Below are 26,745 nucleotides of genomic sequence, written 5' to 3' on the forward strand. Positions count from 1 at the left end.
GTAGTTACCAAACTAAAGTAACTATACAAGTAATACACACACAGGCCCAACACACACACTCTACGCCAACAGCGAGGGGAGGGATAAAACTTTTAGATTACCTCTAAAAAGTAAAAAATATCAAAGGGGAAACCTACTCTTTCACTCAAAAAATCAATACAAACTTCAAATTTCTGAAATTTAACAATAAAACTACCACTTAGCTTGAGAGCTTGAGAAACAAATCCAGTCACCATGCGCGGCAAACGAGATCTGAGGTCATGAGGGTAGAGCAGGGCATTATGGGTGAGGGGAGGAGCTGAGAGCTTGGATCCATAGCTGGAAAACCATGCTGGTTCGGATCCGATATCGGATCCATAACCCACAGGTTGCAGACAAATGAATCTCCTACTTCAGATCCCATAATTAACACTGAAAGCTTCACATCCTTTGACAGTACACTGATAATATGACAGCAGACGTTTTGGTGCCAAAAACTCATCAGACAGGCTTCACAGACAAGGCAGGCTAATGCAGTCCAGTGACCAGATGTCTGAGATTCAGAAAGAATTAAATCAAATATTTACCCCACTCATGTAGGTCAAATACAAGGCTCATGCCAACTATATTAATGTAGTACTGCTGTGGCGACCTGTGTTTGCTTGTGAAAGGGGGCAGCATAGCTGAAGTAAAATAGTCAAGATTCCCTACACTTCAGTGTGTCAGTAAGAATGAACCACTGTGCAAACTATTCTCCCCAAACCCAGCTTTACTGTCATTCCAATGCAAAGTACATATGAAGCACTGCCCACAAGCTTTAACTCAGACATGCTGTACTATATATCATCAGTACACTCACAGCCATGTGAAGCACTGCTTACAAGCTTCAGCTTAGGCATGGTACACCATATATCATTAGTACACCAACAACCATGTGAAGCACTGCTAACAAGCTTCAGCTCAGGCACAGTGTACCATACATCACAACCATGTGAAGCACTGCTCACAAGCTTCAGCTGATGCACAGTGTACCAGACATCAGTACACCAATAACCATGTGAAGCACTGCTCACAAACTTCAGCTCAGAGATGGTGTTCCACACATCATCAGTACACCAACAACCACATGAAGCACTGCTCACAGGCTTCAGTTCAGAGATGGTGTTCCACACATCATCAGTACACCAACAACCATGTGAAGCACTGCTCACGAGCTTCAGCTCACAGATGGTGTTCCATACATCATCAGTACGCCAACAACCATGTGAAGCACTGCTCACAAGCTTCAGCTCACAGATGGTGTTCCGTACACATCATCAGTACGCCAACAACCATGTGAAGCACTGCTCATGAGCTTCAGCTCAGAGATGGTGTTCCATACATCATCAGTACGCCAACAACCATGTGAAGCACTGCTCACAAGCTTCAGCTCACAGATGGTGTTCCGTACACATCATCAGTACGCCAACAACCATGTGAAGCACTGCTCATGAGCTTCAGCTCAGAGATGGAGGTCCATACATCATCAGTACTCCAACAACCATGTGAAGCACTGCTCATGAGCTTCAGCTCAGAGATGGTGTTCCATACATCATCAGTACTCCAAAACCATGTGAAGCACTGCTCACGTGCTTCAGATCAGAGATGGTTTTCCATACATCATCAGTACACCAGCAACCATGTGAAGCACTGCTCACAAGCTTCAGCTCAGAGATGGTGTTCCATTCATCATCACTATGCTAAATACAATGCATTGCAAAACCACTAACATTTAACAGACTGCACCAGCCCAAGCCACTCAAGAAAACTCTAAGATGCTCAGCACTGCTTATGGTGAAAAATGAAATGCCAGAAAGAGACAATGGTGCAAATCCTTTATTAAATTCAAATAAGGTAATAAATGCCAAGACTATTCAACTGGCTTCGATGTTACCAGCATCAAAGGTGTTACTGATGAAAATGCTGATCGCATCAAAACCAGTTTAGCAGCCTTGGCATATTTTACCTTGTTTGGATTTATTAAAAGGTTTGTACCATCTCATCATGGAATTTTATATTTCGGCACAAGCAGTGCTTTGACAATAAAAGTAACCATATATTACATAAGACTAAGGGCCACAAGGTAAAACCGTAAGTAAAACAATGGATATGCATCGAAAATAAGTTAGAAATAGGGAGGAAGGCAGCATTCTGCTTATTTACATTATTAGAGGATATTTATATGAAAAATGAATTAACTAAAATAAGTTAATAAACAGAGAACATGGAAATGTTAACTGGAAAATTACAAAAGGAAAGATTCTGGAGGCATAAAAGTGAAAATTATACAAAAGATCCAACATACACCCTGCTACAAAGTAAAGGATTCCAATAACTCAGATGATTTCTAGCATAATAAGTGGACAGTTAAGAGCTTATCAGCCTAAGTCCAAACCTGTCAGGGTAGGAGTGTAAGGAATAAAAGCAAGTTAAAAAATATCAAAAGTCCACACAGTTTAGACTGTCGCAGCACATGGCAAAAGTAGCATTCAATTAAAACATCAGTAAGGTAGCAACTGTCTTTTTTCTACATCCACAGAAAGAAGAGACACTGAAATATGATCAGGAAGAGAGACGGGAAAATAATTTGCCACAGCCTACTCTAGTCCCCACCTTTCAGTTCTCTCAATGGCTTACCGTGGTGCAATTTTCTTAGTCAGTGCCCATGCAAGACTTGGCACTGACTTACCTTGGCTGTTTTCACAAGTCACAAGATGCATGTAAAAGCGGATGTAGAGCAAAAAACTCAGCGGCTACTACCCCCCCAATTTACTGCACTTCATTCCCAGCTCTGCTCGCCTAACGTGCACCTTATCTTAATGATCTTACAGAAAATAGGCATCAACACTATCTGCTACCTCTTGTAATGCTGCACACATGCTCACCTTTGTTATGTCTACAGGTAATCCATTCTTTGCTGCTTCAATCATAGGATCTAACCCACGAGACTGGATAAGGTACATCTTTGCCCCCTCAATATCATTCTTCTGTTTGGCACGGAGTGCAGCCTGCTGGAATTGTTTCTTCCGGTTCTCTAAAAAGTCTAGTTGTTGTTGAGCTATGAAAGGGAAAAAGAAAAAAAAAAAATATATATATATATATTTTTTTTAAAGAGTAATTAATGTTAGTCTGCAGAAACAGAAATCAAAAAAGTAGTTTAATTGGGTCTATATTATAAGCAGGAAAAGACTAAACCGCGAACGCTCACATGAGCGAAAATGCCGGGAACCAAAAGTGTGATTGTGGGGTCATGTTACAGTGAGGAGTGGGATATTTGCCCTTTCCTCACTGTAGTGTGACCTCGGAGTTAGAATATTTAGTTAGCAGGGGTGTGGGGGCACAGCACCCCACAATAGCAAGTTCGATTACTGGCATTTTCGCTCATGTGAGTGTTCGCGGTTTAGTCTTTTTGTGCTTATAATATAGACCCAATTAATTTAATTATATTTTATAAAGTATTGCAAGTTACAGCTCCACCACTTTTAAACCACAGTAGTGACTCATATGGTTTAATTTTATTTAAATAAATATGTCCAAAATCACTTAACCAGACAGTGTTCTCAGGCAACTGAGAAATTGGGCCAGGCTTCTCAAAAGCCTCATGTACTGCAATGAGGCTTTTAGCTATGAACCTTAAGTAACCTAGGAGTACATGAAAACTGAAAAGAAAAATACTCGGTCATAAACTATGAAAATTGTGGATAACCAGACAGGCCAGTTCTCCTTTTTGACGCTTTAAACTTTCTGCTTCTTTGACTCTGAACAGGAACCCTTCTAATAAGAAAGGCTGCATTATTAAATCTAAACTTAATACACTCATTTCTCAAACTGACTGCAAATTAGATGAACAAAAAAGACAAGCCAACCTGCTTAAAGGACAGCTGAAGCATCCTGACTGGTAATCCTACAGATATGTAGTATAGTTATTAACTGTCCTTCAGACCAAATGCAGCTGTGTCCTCCTCCAAGAGCTGAATCGCTCCTGTAGTTTGCAAGTAAATTCAAACCAGAGTCAAAAGGTCACATAGACAAATCAATCAGCAAAAACTACAAGAAAAGCCTAGCCACACTAAAGCTTTCACTGTGTGATGCCTTCAACTTCCTGTAATATAGGCCCATGGAATATATGGTTCAGCTATATGGCTTTTGATGGTCCATGATGTTTTACTTTTCAGCAAGTGAATGTTTAATGACACTCCACATGTAAAATCAACGCACAAGGACAACCAAACAAAAAATAACGCTGCAATAATTTCAAACACGTATTCGTCAGTATTCACTTCTTCAGAAATGGCTAACAGTTCTAAATGTGTTTTATATATATATATATATATATATATATATATATATATATATATATATATATGTGTGTGTGTGTGTGTGTATGTCAGCTGTTATTTAAATCAGCCAATACAATCCCCTACTCGCTTAATAATAAAATTGAATAAACAGTTAAGCATTTGGTGTTAAAAATTAAACAAACCCGCAGGCTTCTTTACAAAAGTACAATGTCATAAAACTCACACTGTAGTTGTAACAATTGAATACATGTTCTTTAAATAATTTGTGAATTTTACAGTGGTCTTAAATAACTTAAAAAACTTAATATTTCAAGAACACGTTAGTGTTTTCTCCATATTAATACACTACCACCCTCTAGTGGTGAAACAAAATAATTGACATTGGAAGAGATATAAATGTTAAAAGGTGAATAAATAATATAAATCTTATGTAACATAAGATACATGATAAAATTCATACCTGTTTAGAAAAATATATAAAAATATATGAATATATACAACATGTATATTGGTGAATAATTATAAAGTACAGTTCAGTACCTACCATAAATGTAGATGTTCGAGTGTATTCACTGTTGCAGTCATTACACTTGGGTTATCCTGCTGGCAGGCGACCCGCAGTTGGCCCGAGTTCCAGTCTTGGTCCAGCGTCGGTTGCTGTCGCCTCTTCCCTGACATCAGTGCTCCAGGGGTATAAAAGTTGCAACCGACGCCATTTTCTTCAGTTTTTCTTGCCCCAGATGTCAGGTGCTCCCAGATAGGAAGGCTGAAAAGATATAAATATGCCAAACAACCATGCATATATTACTATAAACATTTCCTTCATCTACAAGCAAATACACCACATAGGTTGTATAGAGTTGAGAAGTACAGAATAGTCCCAGCAAAGAGGGGGATGGTGGGAGGGTAACCTGGACTGCAACAGTGAATACACTCGAACATCTACATTTATGGTAGGTACACAACCGTACTATGTTCATCGTGTTTCACTGTTGCAGTCATTACACTTGGGTAGAATCCCAAAGTTGAGGTTGGGTGGCTGGGTCTAGACTGGATTTGGCGAGGCTAACAAGCCCTGCAGAACTGCGGTGGCAAAGCCTGCTCTGGATTTAGAGTAGAGAGGTAGGTGGTAGTGCTTGGTGAAAGTGTGCACTGAGCTCCAGGATGCAGCTTCTAATATGTCTTTGATTGGTACCCCTCTGAGGAAAGCTGCAAGTGGCTGATGGTCTGGTAGAATGAGGCCTAATGCCCTTAGGCACAGATTTGCCATGTTGTGCATAACAGAAGCGGATGCAGTGTCCTATCCATTTGGAGATTGTCTGCTTCGTAATAGACTTTCCTTGTGATCCTGCAGCATACGCTACAAACAAACAGTTGCTCAGTTTTTCTGAAAGCTTTTGTTTTGTCCAAGTAAAATCGTAGCTGCCTGTGTATATCCAAAGCGTGCAGAAGTATTTCCCCTTTATTCTGGGGATTTGGGTAGAAAGTAGGCAAATGAATGGTTTGGTTTAAGGCCACATTGGAGACCACTTTTGGCATGAATGTTGGGTTTGTTCTAAGAGAAACCCTGTCTTGATGAAAAATGAGGAAAGGTTCCTCAGCCATCAAAGCCTGTAACTCTGAGACTCTTCTTGCTGAAGTTATTGCTAGGAGCAGAGCAGTTTTCCATGACAAGAATTTAAGATCAGCTGTGCTGGCTGGTTCAAATGGAGGCAGTGTTAGTTTTTCCAAAACAAAATTGAGGTCTCAAGTAGGTACTGATGCTCTTATAGGGGGTCTTATATTCTTTGCCCCTCTGAAGTACTGTCGTAGTAGAGGATGTGAAAAAATAGGAGGATCTGCATTGTAATGAGCTGAAATGGCAGAGGCATGGATTTTAATAAATGAAAAAGATAGGCCTTTGTCTAACATCTCAGTCAAGTATTGCAAAATCTGAGGTATATTAGGGACCAGTGGGTCGAGCCCTTGTGCCTGGTTCCAAGCACAGAATCTCTTCCATTTTTCTGCATAAGATTTCCTAGCGCTGGGCCTCCTGGCTTCCAAAATTACATCCATAACAGCTTTAGAGACAGGTGCAGTCTGAGTGGCTACATTATCCGCCATGCTGCCAGGTTTAAGATTCTGAGTTGACTGTGCAGAATCTGATTGTTTTGCTGTGTCAGAAGATGAGGGAGTTGAGGTAGAGGCCAAGGTGGGCCTTGGGACAAAGTCTTTAGGATTGGGTACCAGTGCTGGCGTGGCCAGTCTGGTGCAATCAGGATCATTTTTGGCCTCTCTTGTCTGATGTTTAGAAGCACCTTGGTGAGAAGAGGCATCGGAGGGAAGGCATAGACTGTCAGGTTTTTCCAGCTGAATGATAGAGCATCCACTTTCCATGCTTGAGAGTGATAAGTCCTTGTCTAAAATTTCTGTATTTGGCAACTGTGAGGGGAGGCAAAAAGATCTATGCCTGGACGTCCCCACTCCCTTGTTATCATGCTGAACACTTGTGGATTTAGCTTCCATTCATGAGGATCCATGAGATTTCTGCTTAGTTCGTCTGCCAGTGTATTTTTTGTTCCTGGCAGGAATTGTGCTTGCAGATGTACCTGGTAGGTCAGGGCTGTGTTCCACAAAGTGATGGCTTGTCTGCATATGGAGTAGGAATGCGTGCCTCCTTGCTTGTCTATGTACCACATAACTGTGGTATTGTCCATCTTTTTTAATAGTTGTCCTGGGTGTATTAGGTCCTTGAAGGCTGTCAGGGCATTCCGTACAGCTAGCATCTCTTTTTGATTGATTTGAAGATGCATTTGTTCCTTGGGCCACGTGCCCTGAATACATTTTCCTGCCATATGTGCTCCCCAGGCATAATCCGATGCATCCGTTGTTATTGTCTGCCTGGCTGTAGGTAAGGTGAAAGGCTGTCCCTTGTTGTGGTGACAGGCCTGGGACCACCATCAAAACTCCTGTTGTAGGCAGGGGATCAAGGTTATGATTGTCTCATGGCTGTGACAATGCTGAGTCCAAACACTTTTTAGATACCATTGTAGTTTCCTCATATGCAGTTTTGCATATGGAATTAGTAGAATGCAGGATGCCATGAAACCCAGGGCCTGCAGAATTTTTCTTGCAGGGAGCTGGATCTTTGTAGCCATCATTTGAAAGTAATGAGTCAGTTGCCTTTGTTTGCCTAGTGTGAGATAAGCCATCTGGGCAGTTGTATTTAAGCTTGCACCTAGGAATATTATTCTCTTGAGAGGGCACTAGTTTTGATTTCTTTTCGTTTACTGTGTACCCTAGGCAAATTAGCAACCTTTTTACAAACGCCAGGTGCTTTAGAAGAATGTCCTTGCTCTCTGCTTGAATAAGGCAGTCGTCCAAGTAGGGACATATTTGAATTCCTTTTTGTCTGCAAAATGCAATTACTGGTGCCAGTTATTTTGTGAAGACCCTGGCTGCAGTAGATAAGCCAAAGGGCAGTGCAGAGAATTGGTAATGCACTGAGCCTGCTATAAATCTGAGGTATCTTCTGCACGATTGTATGATTGGGATGTGCAGGTATGCCTCCTTGAGATCCAAAGTAACTAGCTAAGCCTCCTTGCCCAGCATGGGCTGAAGTTGTTGTAGTGTTAACATTTTGAATTTTGGTACATCAAGGAAAGTATTTAAGACTGACAGGTCCAGTATTGGTCTCCAGGCTTTGTCTTTTCTGGGTACTAAGAAAAGTCTTGAGTAAAATCCTTGTCCCTGTTCTTCTTGTGGAACTTTTTGAATAGCTCCCATATCCATAAAAGCAGCAATCTGTTTTTGTGCCTCTGCCCATTGGTTTTGTGGCAGGTTTGGCATACCTTTTAGTTTTGGAAGCATGTGGAAGTGGACCTGTACCCCTGAGAAACTATATTCAGCACCCCTTGGTCTTGGGTATGTGCCAATTTTTTGAGAAAAGTGCTAGCTTCCCCCCTAGGGGTGCTGCCAACAGGTAAGAGCTTGGCATTTGCAGAGGGAAGTCACTGTGACTGTTTCCTGTAAGGTTGTGATTTGTCTTCTCCTCCTTTGGGGGCTGAAGCACCCCATTGTTTAGGTCTGTAGGAGCCTTGGGGCTGAGATCTGCCTCTTGGGCGTCTGTGTCTGCCTCTTTGTGGCCTGTCTGACACTGGAAAGGACCAATTTTTGAAGGCCAGTTTCTGCTAAATCTAGGTGGTTGAACCTGTAAGAAATCTTTCACCGTTTGCATTGACTTTGCTTTATCTTCCATTTTCTTTAACACCTCTTCTGCCTTAACACCAAACAAAGTATCATGCTGTAGTGGAGTATCCAATAATTTTACTTTAACATGGTCAGGTAAACTTTGTTCTTTCAACCAAGCCTGTCTTCGAATAACTGAGCCTGTAACTGTGGCTCTACACAAAGCCTCTAATGAATCAAAACCACATTGCAGAGTATGCTTTCCCACTTGTTCAACTGCATGCAATAAATCCTGCATTTCTTTACTGTCAAGACGTTCTATATTTGTAACCATTTTCTGCTTTAACAATGACATGAGATACTGTTGATATTTAAGCATGTGAAACTTGACAGTTTAAAGCTCTTACAGCTAAAGTAGCAGAAGTGTAAACTTTTTTACCCCATCTGTCCAGAGCTCTGGAATCCCTATCTCAGGGGACAGGGTTTTTGGCAGTGGGAGCTTTAACCCCTTTAGGACCCTGAGAAATTGTTTCTGGGTCTGCAGTGGGGTTTTTGTAAAGAAATGTATGAGAGTCAGGGACCCTGTAGTACCTGTCTGGCTTTACTGGTGCAGGGGGTAAAGAATCTGGAGACAGACTGGATTCAGAAAAACATCATCTGCAATATCAAGCACAGGAGGGATAGCCAGGGGCCTGTGCTGAGGCAATAAAAGGAAATCTCTGAGCCTTTTCTTGGATTCTGAGTAATCCTGGCTCTCCCAGTGGAAATGCCCCCTCATGGTGTGCAGGGTTTTCCCAAAAGAATAATCCTCAGGCAGTGAGGCTGAAGGAATGGACTCCAGCATCAGAGTCCTCATAGGGAGGGAGGGAGAGAGAGAATAGCCCTGATCAGAAGAAGAATCAGAGGAAATGGAAACCTGATCAGAGGAATCATAATAAGTGTCTTGCCTAGGCCTTTTGTCAGGAGGGGGATGGGAGCCCCCGATTAAAGTAATAAGGTCTTCGGCCATTTTAAGCATCTGTTTCTTTGGCATGGATGACTGTTCTGGAGAATGCTGCACTTGTTTCCTTGGGCCATTTTAAGCATCTGTTTCTTTGGCATGGATGACTGTTCTGGAGAATGCTGCACTTGTTTCCTTGGGCCATTTTAAGCATCTGTTTCTTTGGCATGGATGCCTGTTCTGGAGAATGCTGTACTTGTTTCCTTGGGCCATTTTAAGCATCTGTTTCTTTGGCATGGATGCCTGTTCAGGAGAATGATGTACTTGTTTCCTTGTCTTTAATAGTGTTTTTGACTTTGCCTTTGCTGCTGTAGTAGCCTTAATTGTAAGCTGTGAAGGTCTGAAAACACCCTCAGAAGCCGGTGCCTGCTCAGTGGTTCCGGACCCATCTGAGGGTATAGTTCCCGTAGGCCCAATACCTTGAGTTTCCACAGGCCTCGGGGCCTCCACGTGGCTGTTGGTTACGGCCTGTGGCTCTGAGGTAGCGGGTGTCAGGGGCTGCGAAAGCGTCTCACTGAGAACCGGCGACTGGCCTAGAAGAGGCTTCGTCATCGGTTTTGGACCTTTGATGCCTGTCTTTTTCTTTGTCTTTGCGTTTTTTATACATTCCGGTCGTCGGTTGTTCCGAAAGCATTATATAATTAAATCTTCATCCAAAATAATCTAAAGCAAAATCAAACCAACGTTTAATAGTGTGTTTATTGAATCTAGCACAAAACCGACAACTAGTAACATCGTGATCAGGCAAGGAATGCAGTAAGAGTTAAAGTCCTTATGAGGTATTTGCTTCCCACAAGAAATACAATTAACTTTTACTGACATCGGTCTGGAGCAAGAAAAAGTTTCCCCAATGGGGTACTTAGCTTTATTGAAGACTTTGGTTCTGAAATTCAATTTTGAAAATTTCAGGAGTCGGCCGACCGGCACTTGCAAACTGCTTTTGCTTCGGGCACCGCGCGGCAAGAAAGACTGAAGAAAATGGCGTCGGTTGCAACTTTTATACCCTTGGCGCACTGACGTCAGGGAAGAGGCGACAGCAACCGACGCCGGACCAAGACTTTGGATCTCGGGCCGACTGTGGGTCGCCTGCCAGCAGGATAACCCAAGTGTAATGACTGCAACAGTGAAACGCGATGAACATCTTGGCTGATCTCAGTTTTAATACAGGTTTTAAAGAAATCATTTCATTTAAGCATGGATAGCTACCAGCTGCCAAAGTTAGTTGCCAAAACAGCTCTTTACATTCTAAACGGGCCTCCCAAGGTCCACCCCTAGGGTCTAGGGGGACTACCTCAATGGCAAAAAATTTTTTTGGCAATGCTGACAAATTTCTTGAGTTTTATGATTATGCTTCAAGTACAACGGAATTTTTAAAGTTTGCCTACAAAATAGATGGTTCTCAACTCAGTTTTTTTAGATGTGTGTATACAAAGAACAAATCAGGGTTTGAAGTCTAAAATATACAGGAAGGAGACCTTCTTCAATACTTACCTGCATTACACCAGCTCACATCCTCCTCATCAAAAGAAGGCAATTGTCAAGGGGCAGTTGGTAAGAGCCAGCAGGATGACCTCAGATGAACCTGACTTTCAACTAGAATGTGAATTTATTGCAAACATGTTTTTAGAAAGAGGTTATTCAGATGATTTGATAAAAAGGGTGACCGACGAAGTAAGAAAAGCAAGGACAACTAGATTTTTGCCTATTTTAGGAAATGCAACAAAAATTTTAAATACCATCAACACTAACGTTAATTTTCCAGTTGATGGAAAACATTATCAGTCGGCTTTGACCATCACTTATAATGGTGAGACTAACAGGGTTAAGAACATTATACATGACGAGTGGAACAGGTTTGCCAACTTCTCAGATTTAAATTTAAATTTTGAAGAACCCCTTAGATTGTTTTTTAAAAAAGGACAAAATATTAAGAACATATTGGAGGGTGGAAAAAGTACAGTTTTGTACCTACCATAAATGTAGATGTTTGAGTGTTCACCCTGTTGCAGTCATCACACTTGGGTTATCCTGCCGTCAGGCGGTCCCCGCAGTCGGCCTGAATTCCAAAGTCTTGGTCCGGCGTCGGTTGCTGTCACGTCTTCCCTGACGTCAGTGTGCCAGGGGTATATAAGAGGTATCCGACGCCATTTTCTTCAGTTTTTCTTGCCCCAGATGTCAGGTGCCCCCAAAAGGTAGGCAAAAAAAAAAATATATATATATATATATATATATATATATATATATATACGTACATATGGCTATATAAAAAATAAAACAAAACCCTTAGGTACAAGCAAATACACCACAGAGGTAGAATAGGATAAAGTGGTAGAGTTAAGTTCAGCTAGTTCAGAGGGGATGGAGGAAGGGTAACCTGGACTGCAGCAGGGTGAACACTCGAAAATCTACATTTATGGTAGGTACAAAACTGTACTATGTTCATCGTGTTACCCTGCTGCAGTCATCACACTTGGGTTGAATCCCAAAGCTAAGGAGGGGAGGTGGAGTCAAACAGGGTTAGAAGAAGCTAGTAGACCCTGCAAAACTGCAGTGGCAAAACCACCTCTAGTCTTAGAGTAAAGAGGTAAGTGATAGTGTTTGGTGAAGGTGTGCACTGAACTCAAAGTAGCAGCTTCCAGAATATCCTTGGTTGGCACTCCTCTGAGAAAGGCTGCTGATGTAGCTGTAGCCCTGGTGGAGTGGGACCTAATGTTAGCAGGTACTGGTTTCCCATTATGTGTGTAGCAGAAACGTATGCAATGTCCTATCCATTTAGAAATGGTCTGTTTTGAGATAGCTTTTCCTTGTGATCCTGTAGCATAGGCTACAAAGAGCTGGTCAGTTTTTCTGAAAGCCTTAGTTTTATCCAAGTAGTAACGCAATTGCCTGTGAATGTCCAAAGAGTGCAGGAGTCTTTCTCCTTTGTTCTGGGGATTTGGGAAGAAGGTGGGCAAGTGAATGGTTTGGTTTAGGGCCACACTGGATAGCACCTTTGGCATAAAGGAAGGATTCGTTCGTAGAGAAACTCTGTCTTGATGAAAAATGAGGAAAGGTTCCACTGCCATTACTGCCTGTAGCTCTGAGACTCTTCTAGCTGAGGTTATTGCTAGTAGTAGGGCAGTTTTCCATGAAATAAATTTTAAATCAGTTGAAAAAGCTGGTTCAAAGGGCAGCAGTGTAAGCTTTTCCAGGACAAAGTTGAGATCCCAAGTAGGTGCTGGAGCTCTCCTTGGCGGTCTTAAGTTTTTAGCCCCTCTGAGGTACTGTCTTAGGAGTGGATGTGAAAATAAAGGAGGATCCGTGCTGTATTGAGCTGAAATTGATGAGGCGTGGATCTTAATAGATGAAAAGGAAAGTCCTTTGTGTAACATCTCAGTTAAATATTGTAGAATCTGAGGAATATTCGGCTCCAGGGGATTTAGGCCTTAAGTCTGGTTCCAGGCACAAAATCTTTTCCATTTGTCTGAGTAGGTTTTCCTGGTGCTGGGCCTCCTGGCTTCCAGAATGACATCCATAACAGCTTTGGATAAAGGTGTTGGCTGGTTGTTTAGGTAATTTGCCATGCAGCCAGGTTTAAAGTCTTGAGCTGGCTGTGTAGAATCAGATTGTCTCGCTGGGTGAGCAGGTGAGGAATTTGTGGCAAAATCCATGGTGGGCCCTGAGCCATGTTCCTTAAGATTGGATACCAATGTTGGCATGGCCAGTCTGGTGCAACGAGAATCATTTGTGGCCTCTCTAATCTGACTTTCAGCAGTACCTTTGCTAGAAGAGGCAGTGGAGGGTAGGTATACACTGTTAATGTATTCCAACTGAATGAGAGGGTGTCCACTTTCCAAGCTAGTGGATGGAAGGTCCTTGTGCAAAATTTTTGAAGTTGGTGGTTGTGGGGGCTTGCAAACAGATCTATGTCTGGGCGTTCCCATTTTTGAGCTATCATTGCAAATACTTGTGGATCTAGTTTCCATTCGTGTGGATCCATGATGTTTCTGCTTAGGTCGTCTGCCAATGTGTTTTTCTTTCCTGGCAGGAATTGTGCTTGTAACTGAACCTGGTAAGAAAATGCAGTGTTCCACAAGGTCATTGCTTGCCTGCATAGAGGGTAGGAATGTGTGCCCCCTTGCTTATGTACCACATAACTGTGGTGTTGTCTGTCCTTATTAGTAGTTGCCCTGGGTGTAGAAGGTCCTTGAAAGCTGTTAGGGCATTCTGCACTACTAGCATTTCTTTTTGATTGATATGCAGGTGTCTCTGATCTTTAGTCCATTTGCCCTGAATGCACTGTCCTGCCATGTGTGCTCCCCAGGCATAGTCTGATGCATCTGTTGTCATAGTTTGCCTGGCTGTGGGTAAGGTGAAAGGCTGACCCTTGTTGAGGTGACATGCCTGTGCCCACCATAGAAACTCCTGTTGAAGGCAGGGAATGAGTGGTATCATTGTTTCCAAGCAGTGGCTGTGTTGAGTCCATATGCTTTTTAGGTACCATTGTAATTTCCTCATATGCAGTTTTGCAAATGGTATTAGTAGTATGCAAGATGCCATGAATCCCAAGGCCTGCAGAATTTTTCTTGCAGGGAGTTGGGTCTTTGTTGCCATTATTTTGAAATACTGAAACAGCTGTCGTTGTTTGTCTGGCGTGAGATAAGCCATCTGGGCCATTGTATTCAAGCTGGCACCCAGGAATATTATGTTTTGTGAGGGCACTAGCTTTGATTTCTTTTCGTTTACTGTGTACCCTAGGCAACTTAGAAGGTGTTTGACAAATGCCAGATGCTGTAAAAGAATGTCCTTGCTTTCTGCTTGAATAAGACAGTCATCCAGGTATGGGTATATTTGAATTCCTCTTTGTCTGCAGTATGCAATTACTGGTGCCAGGCATTTTGTGAAGACCCTGGGCGCAGTAGATAAGCCAAAGGGCAGTGCAGAGAATTGATAATGCGTTGAACCTGCAATGAAGTGGAGGTATCTTCTGCAATTTTGTCTGATAGGGACATGCACGTATGCCTCCTTGAGGTCCAAAGTGACTAGCCAAGCATTCTTGCCCAGCATGGGAAGAAGCTGCTGTAGTGTTAGCATCTTGAATTTTGGCACTTTCAGATAGGTGTTCAGAATTGAAAGATCCAGAATGGGTCTCCATGCTTTGTCCTTTCTTGGAACTAGGAAGAGTCTTGAGTAAAATCCTTGTCCTTGCTCCTGTGTAGGTACCTGTTGAATGACTCTCATGTTCATGAGAGCTGTAATTTGTTTTTGTGCCTCTGCCCATTGATTTGGTGGCAGGTTTGGCATTCCTTTGATCCTTGGTAAGGTATGAAAGTGGAATCTGTATCCTTGAGAGACCACGTTTAGAACCCATTTGTCTTTTGTGATGATGTGCCAGTTGTCTGCAAAAAATGTTAGTTTTCCTCCCAAGGGTGTTGCCAGGAGAAATTTGCTTGGTAGTTTGAGGATTGAGTCATTGTGTTTGCCTTCTGCTAGCTTGGGGCCTGTCTTCTCCTCCTTTCTGGGTAGCAGAACCCCATTGGCGAGGTTTGTAAGGGCCCTGTGACTGACCTCTGCCCCTTGGGCGTATGTACTTGCCCCTCTGTGATCTGTCTGAAGCTGGAAAGGACCAATTTTTTGTTGGCCAATTTCTGCTGAAGCGAGGGGGTTGTACCTGCAAGAAATCCTTGTCCGTTTGCATAGATTCAGCCTTATCCTCCATTTTCTTTAAAACCTCTTCTGCTTTGACACCAAATAATACATCTTGTTGTAAAGGTGCATCTAATAATTTTGCTTTAACATGGTCAGGGAGGGTTTGCTCTTTTAACTAAGCATGTCTACGAATGACAGAGCCAGTAACAGCTGCTCTACAGGAAGCTTCCAATGAATCTAATCCACATTGTAAAGTATGCTTGCCCACCTGTTCAGCTGCATGTAACAGATCCGGCATTTCCTTGAATTCAGGCTGTTCTGAATGTGTGCTCATTTTTTGTTTTAACTGAGACATCAGGAATTGTTGATATTTCAACATGTGAAACTGGCAATTTAATGCTCTCATAGCCAGAGTTGCAAAGGTGTATATTTTCTTTCCCCATCTATCTAGGGCTCTGGAATCCCTTTCAGAGGGCACAGGATTTTTAGCCATAGAAGCTTTTGCTCCCTTAGGACCATGGAATATGGTTTCTGGGTCAGCTATAGGGTTTTTATAAAGGAATTTGTATGAGTCAGGTACTCTGTAGTATCTGTCTGGTTTGGCTGGAGCAGGAGGTAGAGAGTCTGGATTTAAACTAGACTCCAAGTAGACATCATCCACAATATCTAAAACAGGAGGGATAGCAAGAGGTCTGTGCTGGGGTAATAAAAGGAACTCTCTGAGCCTTTTCTTAGAATCTGAGTAATCCTGGCCTTCCCAGTGGGAATGTTCCCTCGTGGTATGTAATGTTTCCCCAAAGGAGTAGTCTTCAGGGGGAGATGCTGAGGGAATAGAGTCTTCAGCATCAGAATCCTCATAGGGTGGAAACGTGTGATCCTGTTCCTCAGAAGAATCTGAGGAGAGAGAAAGCTGGTCAGAGGATGCATAATCCTCCTCTTGTCTTGGTCTTTTATCAGGAGGGGGATGGGAACCCCTGATAAGGGTAATTAAATCTTCAGCCATCTTAAGCATCTGTTTCTTAGGCATGGGGCCTTGACCTGTAGACTGATGAACAGTTTTCTTAGGTTTTAAAGGAGTTTTAAGCTTAAGATTTAATGGTGAGTATAGTCGGTCTGAAGACACATTCTGCAACCGAAGGTGTTTCCTCTGCACCGGTGTCTAATTCTGCTCCGGTGTTGGTAGATGGCTTCGTCGGCCTAGTAGACTCTGCTTGGGAGTCGGCAGCTGTCTGGGGTTCCATCTCTGCGGTCGTCAGGGGCTGCGTAGGCGCCTCACTAAAAACCGGAGAACCGACGACAGGCCCAGCTGAGGCCTCGAGGTCTGGCTTATTCCTAGGCTGCCTGTCCTTATCCTTGTGTTTTTTATGAATTGCAGTCGTCGGCTGCTCTGACGGCATGATATAATTAAATTTCCTACCAAAGTAATGCCGTGCAAAGTCAAAACGGCGTTTGATAGTGCGTTTATTAAACCTAGCGCAAAACCGACAACCTGTGACGTTGTGGTCTGGGCCTAGGCAAGGTATACAAGAGGAATGGAAGTCCTTATGAGGTATTTGCTTCCCACAAGAAATGCAATTGTTAACTTTTTCTGACATCGGACTGAGGCAAGAAAATGTTTCCCAACGGGGTACTTAGCTTTATTGAAGACTTCGGACTGAAATTCAAATCGAAAATCTCAGGTGTCGGCCGACCGGCACTTGAGAACTGCTTCTGCTTCGGGCACCGCTCGGCAAGAAAGACTGAAGAAAATGGGGTCAGATTTCCACACTGACATCAGGGAAGAAGTGACAGCAACCGACGCCGGACCAAGACTTTGGAATTCGGGCCGACTGCGGGACCGCCTGATGGCAGGATAACCCAAGTGTGATGACTGCAGCAGGGTAACACGATGAACATCAGGTTATACACCTCTCTAACAAAAAAGGTACACACAAATGTGGAAATTGCCATTATTGTGTCAGCATCAGGGAAGTAGATAACATATTTTTGAAAAGTAGAGGTTAAATTATTACCAAAGGATTTGCAAACTGCAACACTTGTGGTTTGGTATAGATTGTGACGTGAAATATGTGACTCCTTCTACATTGGCAAAACAGAGAGAAAACTGAGACAAAGGGTGTACGAGCACTTATATGATTTAAGAAAAGAAAATGTAAACAATGCATTGTTTAAACACACTTTATCATGTAAGTCAGCAAAATATAAATTTTTTGTCATTGAGGTAGTCCCCCTAGACCCTAGGGGTGGACCTTGGGAGGCCCGTTTAGAATATAAAGAGCTGTTTTGACAACTAACTTTGGCAGCTGGTAGCTATCCAGGCTTAAATGAAATGATTTCTTTAAAACCTGTATTAAAAGTGAGATCAGCCAAGTTATAATTATTCACCAATATACATGTTGTATATATTCATATATTTTTATATATTTTTCTAAACAGGTATGAATTTTATCATGTATCTTACGTTACATAAGATTTATATTAGCGTTCCTTCGTTGAAGGCTGTGCGTCAGGCCCGGCAAGCCAGCACGTAAAACTCTACTGCCAATCATTAGCGGATCGGAGTTCCACTGTGGCAACCCCTAACTGGGAAAAGCCGAAAGACACTAACAATTCACCTTTTAACATTTATATCTCTTCCAATGTCAATTATTTTGTTTCACCACTAGAGGGTGGTAGTGTATTAATATGGAGAAAACACTAACGTGTTCTTGAAATATTAAGTTTTTTAAGTTAAGACCACTGTAAAATTCACAAATTATTTAAAGAACATGTATTCAATTGTTACAACTAAAATGTGAGTTTTATGACATTGCACTTTTGTAAAGAAACCTGCGGGTTTGTTTAATGTTTAATTTTTAACAACAAATGCTTAACTGTTTATTCAATTTTATTATTAAGTGAGTAGGGGATTGTATTGGCTGATTTAAATAACAGCTGACATACATACATACATATATATATATATATATATATATATATATATATATATATATAAACACATTTAGAACTGTTAACCATTTCTGAAGAAGTGAATACTGACGAAAATGTGTTTGAAATTATTGCAGCGTTATTTTTTGTTTGGTTGTCCTTGTGCGTTGATTTTACGTGTGGAGTGCCATTAAACGCTCACTTGCTGATTTGCTGTGCCTTTCATTTGGTTATCAGTGACAGTTTGGGCACAAAGACCACTTTTTGTGTTTACTTTTCCCTTTTTTAGTCTTTACAGACATATTCAAGCCAATAAAGCAAAACCCCAATAGCTGTGGATATGCATGTTTTGGTCTTCTTATGACTTCAACAGCATAGCATAAGTGGACTATCTGGCTATACTTTAAAAACAAAAGGTCTTTAAACACATCTGATGTCCATAACCATTAAGGTGTCTGCAAAATATCTCAACTAACATCTATAACAAAGACTAAAAAGTCACACAGACAAATCAATTAGTAAATTCAGTGGACACTTAATTCTGCACAGCTGAAACTCAGCTTCAAGTTATCAGTGTTCATACCCACGAACTCTCTCTAAACTCACCATTTTACTTTTCTACTCTTTCAATCACTAAAACCAGAAGCTTTTATCCAAAACCGACCAACCACCTTAACTGCTAAACCTTTGATAGTATTAAGCTTAAAGTAAGTTATAAAAAGTGCTCAGACATTCTGTTTGATTTGCTGGTCTTGGACAAATCGCTGAAATCTGAATGCCTACATGTCGAAGCAAAAGATGCACATGCATAACATTTACTAACATGCACCATACATTACAAACTGACATGCAGGATAATTTTTAGTAAGGCAGGTAACACGTGTATTAAGTACTTCCACAAATCAAGGTTGTAAGATAGTAAGGCAGCTCTGAAATAAATAAAAAAACACAGCTTAGTCACAGCGATATGTGACTGACTAACTAATCAGAGTATTGTCAGATAGCTGCTCTCTCACACATGCTGTCTATATGAAGGTGTGCTCTTGCTTGCATGCTGAAGGACCAAAGATTACTCAGTGCAGTTAATAGTTGCACAGTTTTCTCAGTATCACATGTGCACCAAAGGAGTACCTCAAATCTGATCACTGATGGAACCTCCTGGCTGCCTCGAACCTGTCCCCTACAACTACACAAACTAAACCAGAACTTGGAAGTTTGGAAAAGGGTGGCAGCAACTGGCAGGGAAAGATACACAAGGAACACATGCCTTCATTAGTGTAGGAGATGAAATTAGAAGTTATGTACCTACCATAACGTTCCATGTTAGTTGTCTTCTCTCACCTTCTTTCTTGCTGGATGGGGTTCGGAGCCGATCCTCGGCTCCGACTCGGCACTAGCTTTAGCTCGAGAACTCCTTTTACCAGCTCGAGGCAACCCTATATCCCATGATGCAAGGCGGAACTACCTCAGATCTCCTTTGGTAGCTAACTAACCCTGCTAAAGACTTATCCTAAAATAATTAGGAACCATGGTTCCTAAAAGAAGTCCTCATAACAATGCTCCAGAGGAAGCAATCTAATAGGAACTCTCCAAGATCTGTCCAGGCCAGGGGGAAGGAGGGAGGGCCTTAAGAAAGAAGGCGAGAAGACAACTAACATGGAAGGTTATGGTAGGTACATAACTTCTAAATGTTAAGTTGTCAATCTCGCCTTCATTCTTGCTGGATGGGACCGCGTCCCTAGCACCTGTATCCCGGGTGGCTCAATGGAACAGACTCTTGAGAACAGTGGAACCAAAACTGGCCCTATCTCTGGAGGCCAAATCCAACTTGTAATGAGACACAAAGGTATGAGGCGTGGCCCAAGTAGCTGCTGCACAAATAGTGTCAATGGGAAGTCTATCCTGAAAGGCTACAGAAGTGGATAGACTCCTGGTCGAATGTGCTTTTGGCTTAGAAGATAGTTGTTTGCCCCTTAGAGAGTACACATAGGAAATGGTGGAAGTCAACCATCTAGATAAGGTCACTTTAGATACTGGAAGACCCAACCTGTTTCCTGCATAGGAGACAAACAATTGGTCTGATTTTCTAACTTGTTTAGTCCTATGTAGGTAGTACCTGAGCTGGCGGTGAACATCCAAAAAATGTAGCTTCTGTTCAGCTCTGTCAGAATAGTTAGGAAAGAAAACTGGTAGATCAATAGATTGGTTAATATTGGCTTGAGATACAACTTTGGGAAGAAAGGAAGGGTTAGTTCTGAGCGAAACCCTATCCTTATGAAACACCAGATAAGGTGAACGAATACAGAGGGCCTGAATCTCAGAAACTCTTCTTGCAGAGGTAACAGCCAGCAAAAATATAGTTTTCCATGTCAACAACTTTAAAGAACACGTAGCAGACGGTTCAAAAGGAGGTAGAATTAGGGATGCCAACATTAAGTTCAGATCCCATTGCGGAGGAGGATGTTTCACAGGCGGTTTTAGGAGAAAAACTCCTCTCAAAAGGCTTTGCATAACTTATGAGACATGATGTTATTGTCCTGCAAGCCAACATGAAATTTGGAAATAGCAGCCATTTGTACTTTGACTGTAGATGATGACGATCCTGAATGAAAAACCTCCGCCAGGAAATCCAAAACAGAATGTATAGGAGCGGTGAGAGGATCAATATTTCTGGCGTTTGCCCAAATAGAAAAACGTCGCCACTTGCTAGCATAAACAGTTCTAGTGGACGACTTTAAAGAAGACACTAAAATGTCTCTGACTGAGTCAGAAATCATTGGTAGCCTGGCTAGGGAAGGAAGTGGAGCAACCAAGCAGTGAGGTTGAGAGAATGAATGGCTCGGTGCTGCTGACCCGACTGGTGGATCAAAAGATCCGTAACTGGGTCCAGATGCCAGGGCTGCACCAGAAGGTGATGATGTAGAGACGGAAACCAAATTTGTCGAGGCCAATATGGAGCAATGAGGATCAATTTCGCTCTCAGAACGGTGGCTTTCTGAATGACTTGTGGAATCAATGGAAAGGGTGGAAAAGCATAAAGAAGTCCCCGAGGCCAATCCTGGGTTAGAGAGTCTCTCAAGGGTTGGCCTGGAAGAGGAAATAGTGTGAAGTAATCTGAGCACTTGCTGTTTTGAGGGGTAGCGAAAAGATCGCAACAAGGGGTGCCCCACTTCAGAAAAATCTGATCCACTACAGATTGATTGAGAGACCACTCGTGAGGCATCCGAATAGATCTGCTTAGCCTGTCCGCCAATAGGTTGGACCTGCCGGGGATGTGCGTTGCTATCAGAAACCGCTGAGAAGAGATCGCCCATTGCCAAAGTCTGAGAGCTTCTCGACATAAGGGATAGGACCTGGTTCCGCCCTGTTTGTTGATGTACCAGACCACGGACATGTTGTCCGTCTGTACTGCAATAGTCCCTGTGGGAAGAAAGTCGTCGAGGGCTTGCAGCGTTAAAAGCACTGCTCTCATCTCCAGGACATTTATGTGCAGGTGGTATTCTATGGGTTGCCACGTCCGTGGACCATCCTGCCCTGATAATGCCCCCACCCGATCAGAGAGGCATCCGTGGTGACTGTGGCAACTGGAGGAGGGGGAACAAATGGTCGGCCCTGATGAAGAAGAGGGGAAGATACCCACCATCGTAGATGAGCCCTGCAAGACTGTGTCACTAAGATCTCGTGTCTCATGGGCAGATCGTGGTACGACCACTGCGTGAACAACATCCACTGCAGGAGACGCATGTGGAAGCGAGCTAGTGGAAGAAGAACAATGGCTGCAGCCATTAGGCCTAGAACCTTCAAGACAAACCTGGCTTTGACCTTGCTGCTTTGTAACAGAAGTTGAACAAATTTCTGGATGTCCAGAATCCTTTGATTTGTTAGTCTTGCTAACATGTTGACGGTATCTAACTCTGCGCCTATAAAGGTGATAGATTGGCAAGGCAACAGAGAGGATTTTTCAAAATTCACCGAAATTCCTAGACTCTTGCAAAGGTGTAAGGTGTAGTCTCTGGACCGAAGAAGCTGATCCTTGGAGGTGGCGGAGAGGAGCCAGTCGTCCAAATAAGGAAACACTTGGAATCCTCGACGTCTCAGGTGAGCTGTGACCACTGTCATGCATTTGGTGAACACTCTGGGGGCTGAAGTGAGGCCAAAGGGCAGTGCTCTGAATTGGTAATGACTGGCTCCCAGCCAAAAGCGGAGAAACCTTCTGGAGCGTCTGTGAATCTTTATATGATAGTACGCATCCTGAAGGTCTATCGAGCACATCCAGTTGTCCTTGCCCAGAAAGGGCAGAATGGATTGCAGCGTGACCATCCGGAATCTTGCCTTTTTGACAGACTTGTTTAGTCTGCTTAGGTCTAGTATTGGTCTCCAATCTCCCGTCCTTTTGGGGACCAAAAGAATCTTGAGTAGAAGCCGGATCCTACTTGGTCTGCCGGCACTGTTTGGATGGCTCTTTTTTCCAGGAGTCTTGAAACTTCCTGTTTTGCCAAATCCCTTTGACCGGGTGAGATGTCTGGAAGGGATTGTAAAGGTACGGGAAACCTTTCGAAGGGGATTTTGTAACCCTCGGATATAATCGACTGTACCCACTTCTCTTGTGATAGGGATTGCCAGGCTACTGGGTACAGCGAAATTCTTCCCCCGACTGCCTCCAAGGGTGGACAGTCGGGCAACACCTCAGGGATGCTGAAAGGGCTTCTCAGGAAGAGGCTCCCTGTTGCCCTGATTCTGAGGACCCCCCCCTGCCTCTAGGGCGGCGTCTATTATTGTTACCCCTCTGCCTCTAGGGGTAAACTGACCACGTGTGTCCGGTGTAGCTCCTTGGGCTTTACGGAACCACATCTTCCCCCCCCTTCTGACCCTTGGGATATGGTCTAGAAGGAGTGGAAAACTGGACTCCAACGGCAGAAAGAGTTTTACCGTCTTGTTCACATCTGGTCAAAGTATCCTTCACCTGAGGTCCGAACAAAGCCGAACCGTCAAAGGGGGTGTTGGTGAAGGACGCCTTAAAAGGGTCCGCAAAATTACACAGCCGCATCCAGGCTTGGCGTCTAAGAGCAACACCTGTGCCTGCGGCCCTGCTCGTTCCATCGGCTGCATAAGATATGAGCCGCATGGAGGAGTTAGATATCGAATTCAGGATAGCTAGCTGAGAGGCAATCTTTTCCTGAGCCCCAGCAGCTGAAGGATCCTGGACTACTTCTCCCAGTTCCTTGAGAATATCTCGTTGAAGCCTGGTGAAGTGACAAAGGTAATTCAGCGAACGCATTGCAAAGGTCGCTGAAGAAAACATCCGCTTTCCATACCTGTCCATGGTCCTAGAATCCTTATTAGGAGGATGGACAGGTACTGAAGGATCCGCCAGTTCCTTCTTAGTGGCCGCCACCACCATAGCATCCACAGAAACACCTTTGGACAGGAACTGTTTGTCCAAAGGGGCCGTGATGAACTTGGATGGTCTCCTAGGAACAGGTTCCACAGAATCTGGAGCCGCCCACGCCTTCCGAGCCACTACCTGCATGAGTGGGTCGAAGGCGGAGACACCCAGGAGGTGGAGGGTCGGGATCCAAAGCCTCCAGGTATACCGACTCATCCTCGGAGGGGTCAATGGAGGCCAATTCCCCTCTGTTTGAGGAGCTCAAGGATGTCTGAAAATGAGACATCCTCAGAGGGGGACCGTGGGGAACCCTCCGACTCATCTAAGTCGGTATCAGATGTAGTAGACTCAGGGGAGTCTGTGTGTTTCCTCTTACGTCCTCTTCCGAGGGGGTTCCCCTGCAGGGTCAGGAGAAACCTCGGAAGAGGAGGAAATTCCCAGTGGGGAAACCTGGGGCGATGGATCCCTGGGCCTGAGAGCAAGAGGCTGGCAAGAGGCATCTGCAGGCACTGATGAGGGAGGAGCTAGAGGGATAGACCGTTGACCAGGCTCAGAGGCCAGGACACTCCTCATCACCTCAAAGGCTCCTCTCCCGGGAGACCTGAACACACCCGCTCCAAAGAAACAGGAATGGTCGGCTCCAAGGAGAGAAGGCTCCGAGGCCGATGTCGGCGCCGAGCTTACCAAAGCCGAAGCTCCGAGAGGGAGGGCGGGGTCGGACAAGGGTCCGATGCCACTAGCCCCCTCGGAGCCGACAGTGGAAACCCGACGACCGGATCCCTCCAAGGAAAGTCTCAAGGAGGAGATCGGAGCCGAGGATGACGGAGCCGAAGGATGTATCGGCTCCGGCATCGAAACAGTCGTTGTCCCAAGAAGCTCCGGCTCCGAACTCTGGAGTGGAGTCGGAGGAGGAATCTCAAGAAATGGGGCTGTAGCCGAAGTCTGTTGAGACGGGCTATGGAGCATTTGGGCCAGTGCCTGAGACTTCAACAGCCTGCTTACCAACCTCTCCAAATCGTGGTCAGACAGCCTGGAAGATCTCGAAGATCGGCTCCGATGGCTCCGCTCCGACAAAAGAGGAGACCCCGGAGCCGAGTGAATACTTAGTATCGAAGGGGACCGGGATCTCTTACGGGCGGAGCCATCGGGCGAAGTCCCTTGAACCCCAGATGGAGCCGAGGATCTCTCGGCTCCGATGCTGGATAAAGTGTCGGCTCCAGCCGGAGCCGACAAGGCAACAGTAGTCAGGGTATCGGCGCCGGCCGGCACCGAACCCACTACTCTAGCAGCAGAAGCATCGGCTCCAGCCGGAGCCGATATTGGCTCGACGGGCGGAGCCACCGGAGGAGGCTTGGACACTGTAGCCTGAGCCTTCGGTGGTTTAAGAGGTTTTCCTGCCCCTTGCTTGGGAGGAGAACCTTCAGGTTTTAACAAACCTCGGAGGATCAGTTTGTTCCTCCTTTCCTGCAGGACTCTCTGGCTAAAGGCATGACACAACGCACAGGAGTCCTGCAGGTGCAAAGGCCCCAGGCAACACACACAAGAAGTGTGACCGTCTGTCAGGGACATTTTCTGACAGCACTGGTCACACTTCTTGAAGCCTGAGACCTTGCCTTCCCTAGACATCCTAAAAGGATATACACAAACAGTCCCCACAAACACACAACTTAATCCCTACACAGACACACAGGAAGGGAATAACTTGGGGAACTAGGCCTGACTAAAACTTTAACTGAAAAAACTATTATAAAAGTTTAAAAAGGAAGGGAATAGGGTGGGCTGTACTAATACAGGCTAACCTAACACGGAAGGGAAATTAAAAACCCCTAACTAAACTTTTTTTTCTCTTATTTAACAAGAAAAACTTACCTCAGCTGGCAAAGGAGACCTCTTTCGCTAAGCGGCAAATGAGATCTGAGGTAGTTCCGCCTTGCATCATGGGATATAGGGTTGCCTCGAGCTGGTAAAAGGAGTTCTCGAGCTAAAGCTAGTGCCGAGTCGGAGCCGAGGATCGGCTCCGAACCCCATCCAGCAAGAATGAAGGCGAGATTGACAACTTAACATGTACAGAATTACAAGCTGTGGCATGTACTAGTGTGTGCAGCTGGCAGGGACAGTTTACACAAGGAACACATGCCTTCATTAGTCTAGGAGATGGCAGTACAGAATTACAAGCTGTGACATGTACCAGTGTGTGCAGCTGGCAGCGAGTGATACACAAGGAACACATGCCTTCATTAGTCTAGGAGATGGCAGTACAGAATTACAAGCTGTGGCATGAGCCACTGTGTACAGCTGGCAGCGAGTGATACACAAGTAACACATGCCTTCATTAGTGTAGGAGATGATAGCACAGAATTACAAGCTGTGGCATGCAGTAGTGCGTGCAGCTGGAGGAGTGATACACAAGGAACACATGCCTTCATTAGTGTAGGAGATGATAGGACAGAAATACAAGCTGTGGCATGTACCAGTGTGTACAGCTGGCAGGGAGTGATGCACAAGGAACACATGCCTTCATTAGTGTAGGAGATGACAGGACAGAATTACAAGCTGTGGCATGTACCAATGTGTGCAGCTGGCAGGGAGTGATACACAAAAAACACATGCCTTCATTAGTCTAGGAGATGGCAGTACAGAATTACAAGCTGTGGCATGTACTAGTGTGTGCAGCTGTCAGGGAGTGATACACAAAAAATGCCTTCATTAGTGTAGGAGATGACAGTAAAGAATTGCAAGCTGTGGCATTTACTAATGTGTGCAGCTGGCAGGGGCATATAGAAAAGGAACACATGCCTTCATTAGTCTAGGAGATGGCAGTACAGAATTACAAGCTTTGGCAGGTACCACTGTGCACAGCTGGGAGCGAGTGACACACAAGGAACGCATGCCTTCATTAGTGTAGTAGATAGTACAGAATTACAAGCTGTGGGGAGGTACCAGTGTGTGCAGCTAGCAAGAAGACCATACACAAGGAACACATGCCTTCATTAGTGTAGGAGATGAAAGTACAGAATTACAAGCTGTGGCATGTACTAGTGTGTGCAGCTGGCAGGGAGTGATACACAAGGAACACATGCCTTCATTAGTCTAGGAGATGACAGGACAGAATTACAAGCTGTGACATGTACCAGTGTGTGCAGCTGGCAGGGAGAGATACACAAGGAACACATGCCTTCATAGTGTAGGAGATGACAGTACAGAACTACAAGCAGTGGCTTGTTCCAGTGTGTGCAGCTGGCAGGGACAGATACAGAAGGAAAACATTCTTTGATTAGTCTAGGAGACGACAGTACAGAATTACAAGTTGTGGCATG

General features: G+C 44.0%; 1 protein-coding gene across 1 annotated transcript in view; it reads right to left on the bottom strand.

The window, feature by feature from the left end:
- The window catches only part of CC2D1A (coiled-coil and C2 domain containing 1A), a 3,016,164-nt gene that overhangs the window by 1,883,262 nt on the left and 1,106,157 nt on the right, over positions 1-26,745 (bottom strand). Inside the window, exon 15 of the mRNA XM_044057686.1 lies at positions 2,904-3,076. Within this exon, the coding sequence (XP_043913621.1) occupies positions 2,904-3,076 (173 nt within the window). The remainder of the gene's footprint in view (positions 1-2,903; positions 3,077-26,745) is intronic.

This window comes from Protopterus annectens, chromosome 15.part0, assembly GCF_019279795.1.
Source record: "Protopterus annectens isolate FY-2018-M chromosome 15.part0, PAN1.0, whole genome shotgun sequence".
In the NCBI taxonomy this organism is placed as follows: domain Eukaryota; kingdom Metazoa; phylum Chordata; order Ceratodontiformes; family Protopteridae; genus Protopterus; species Protopterus annectens.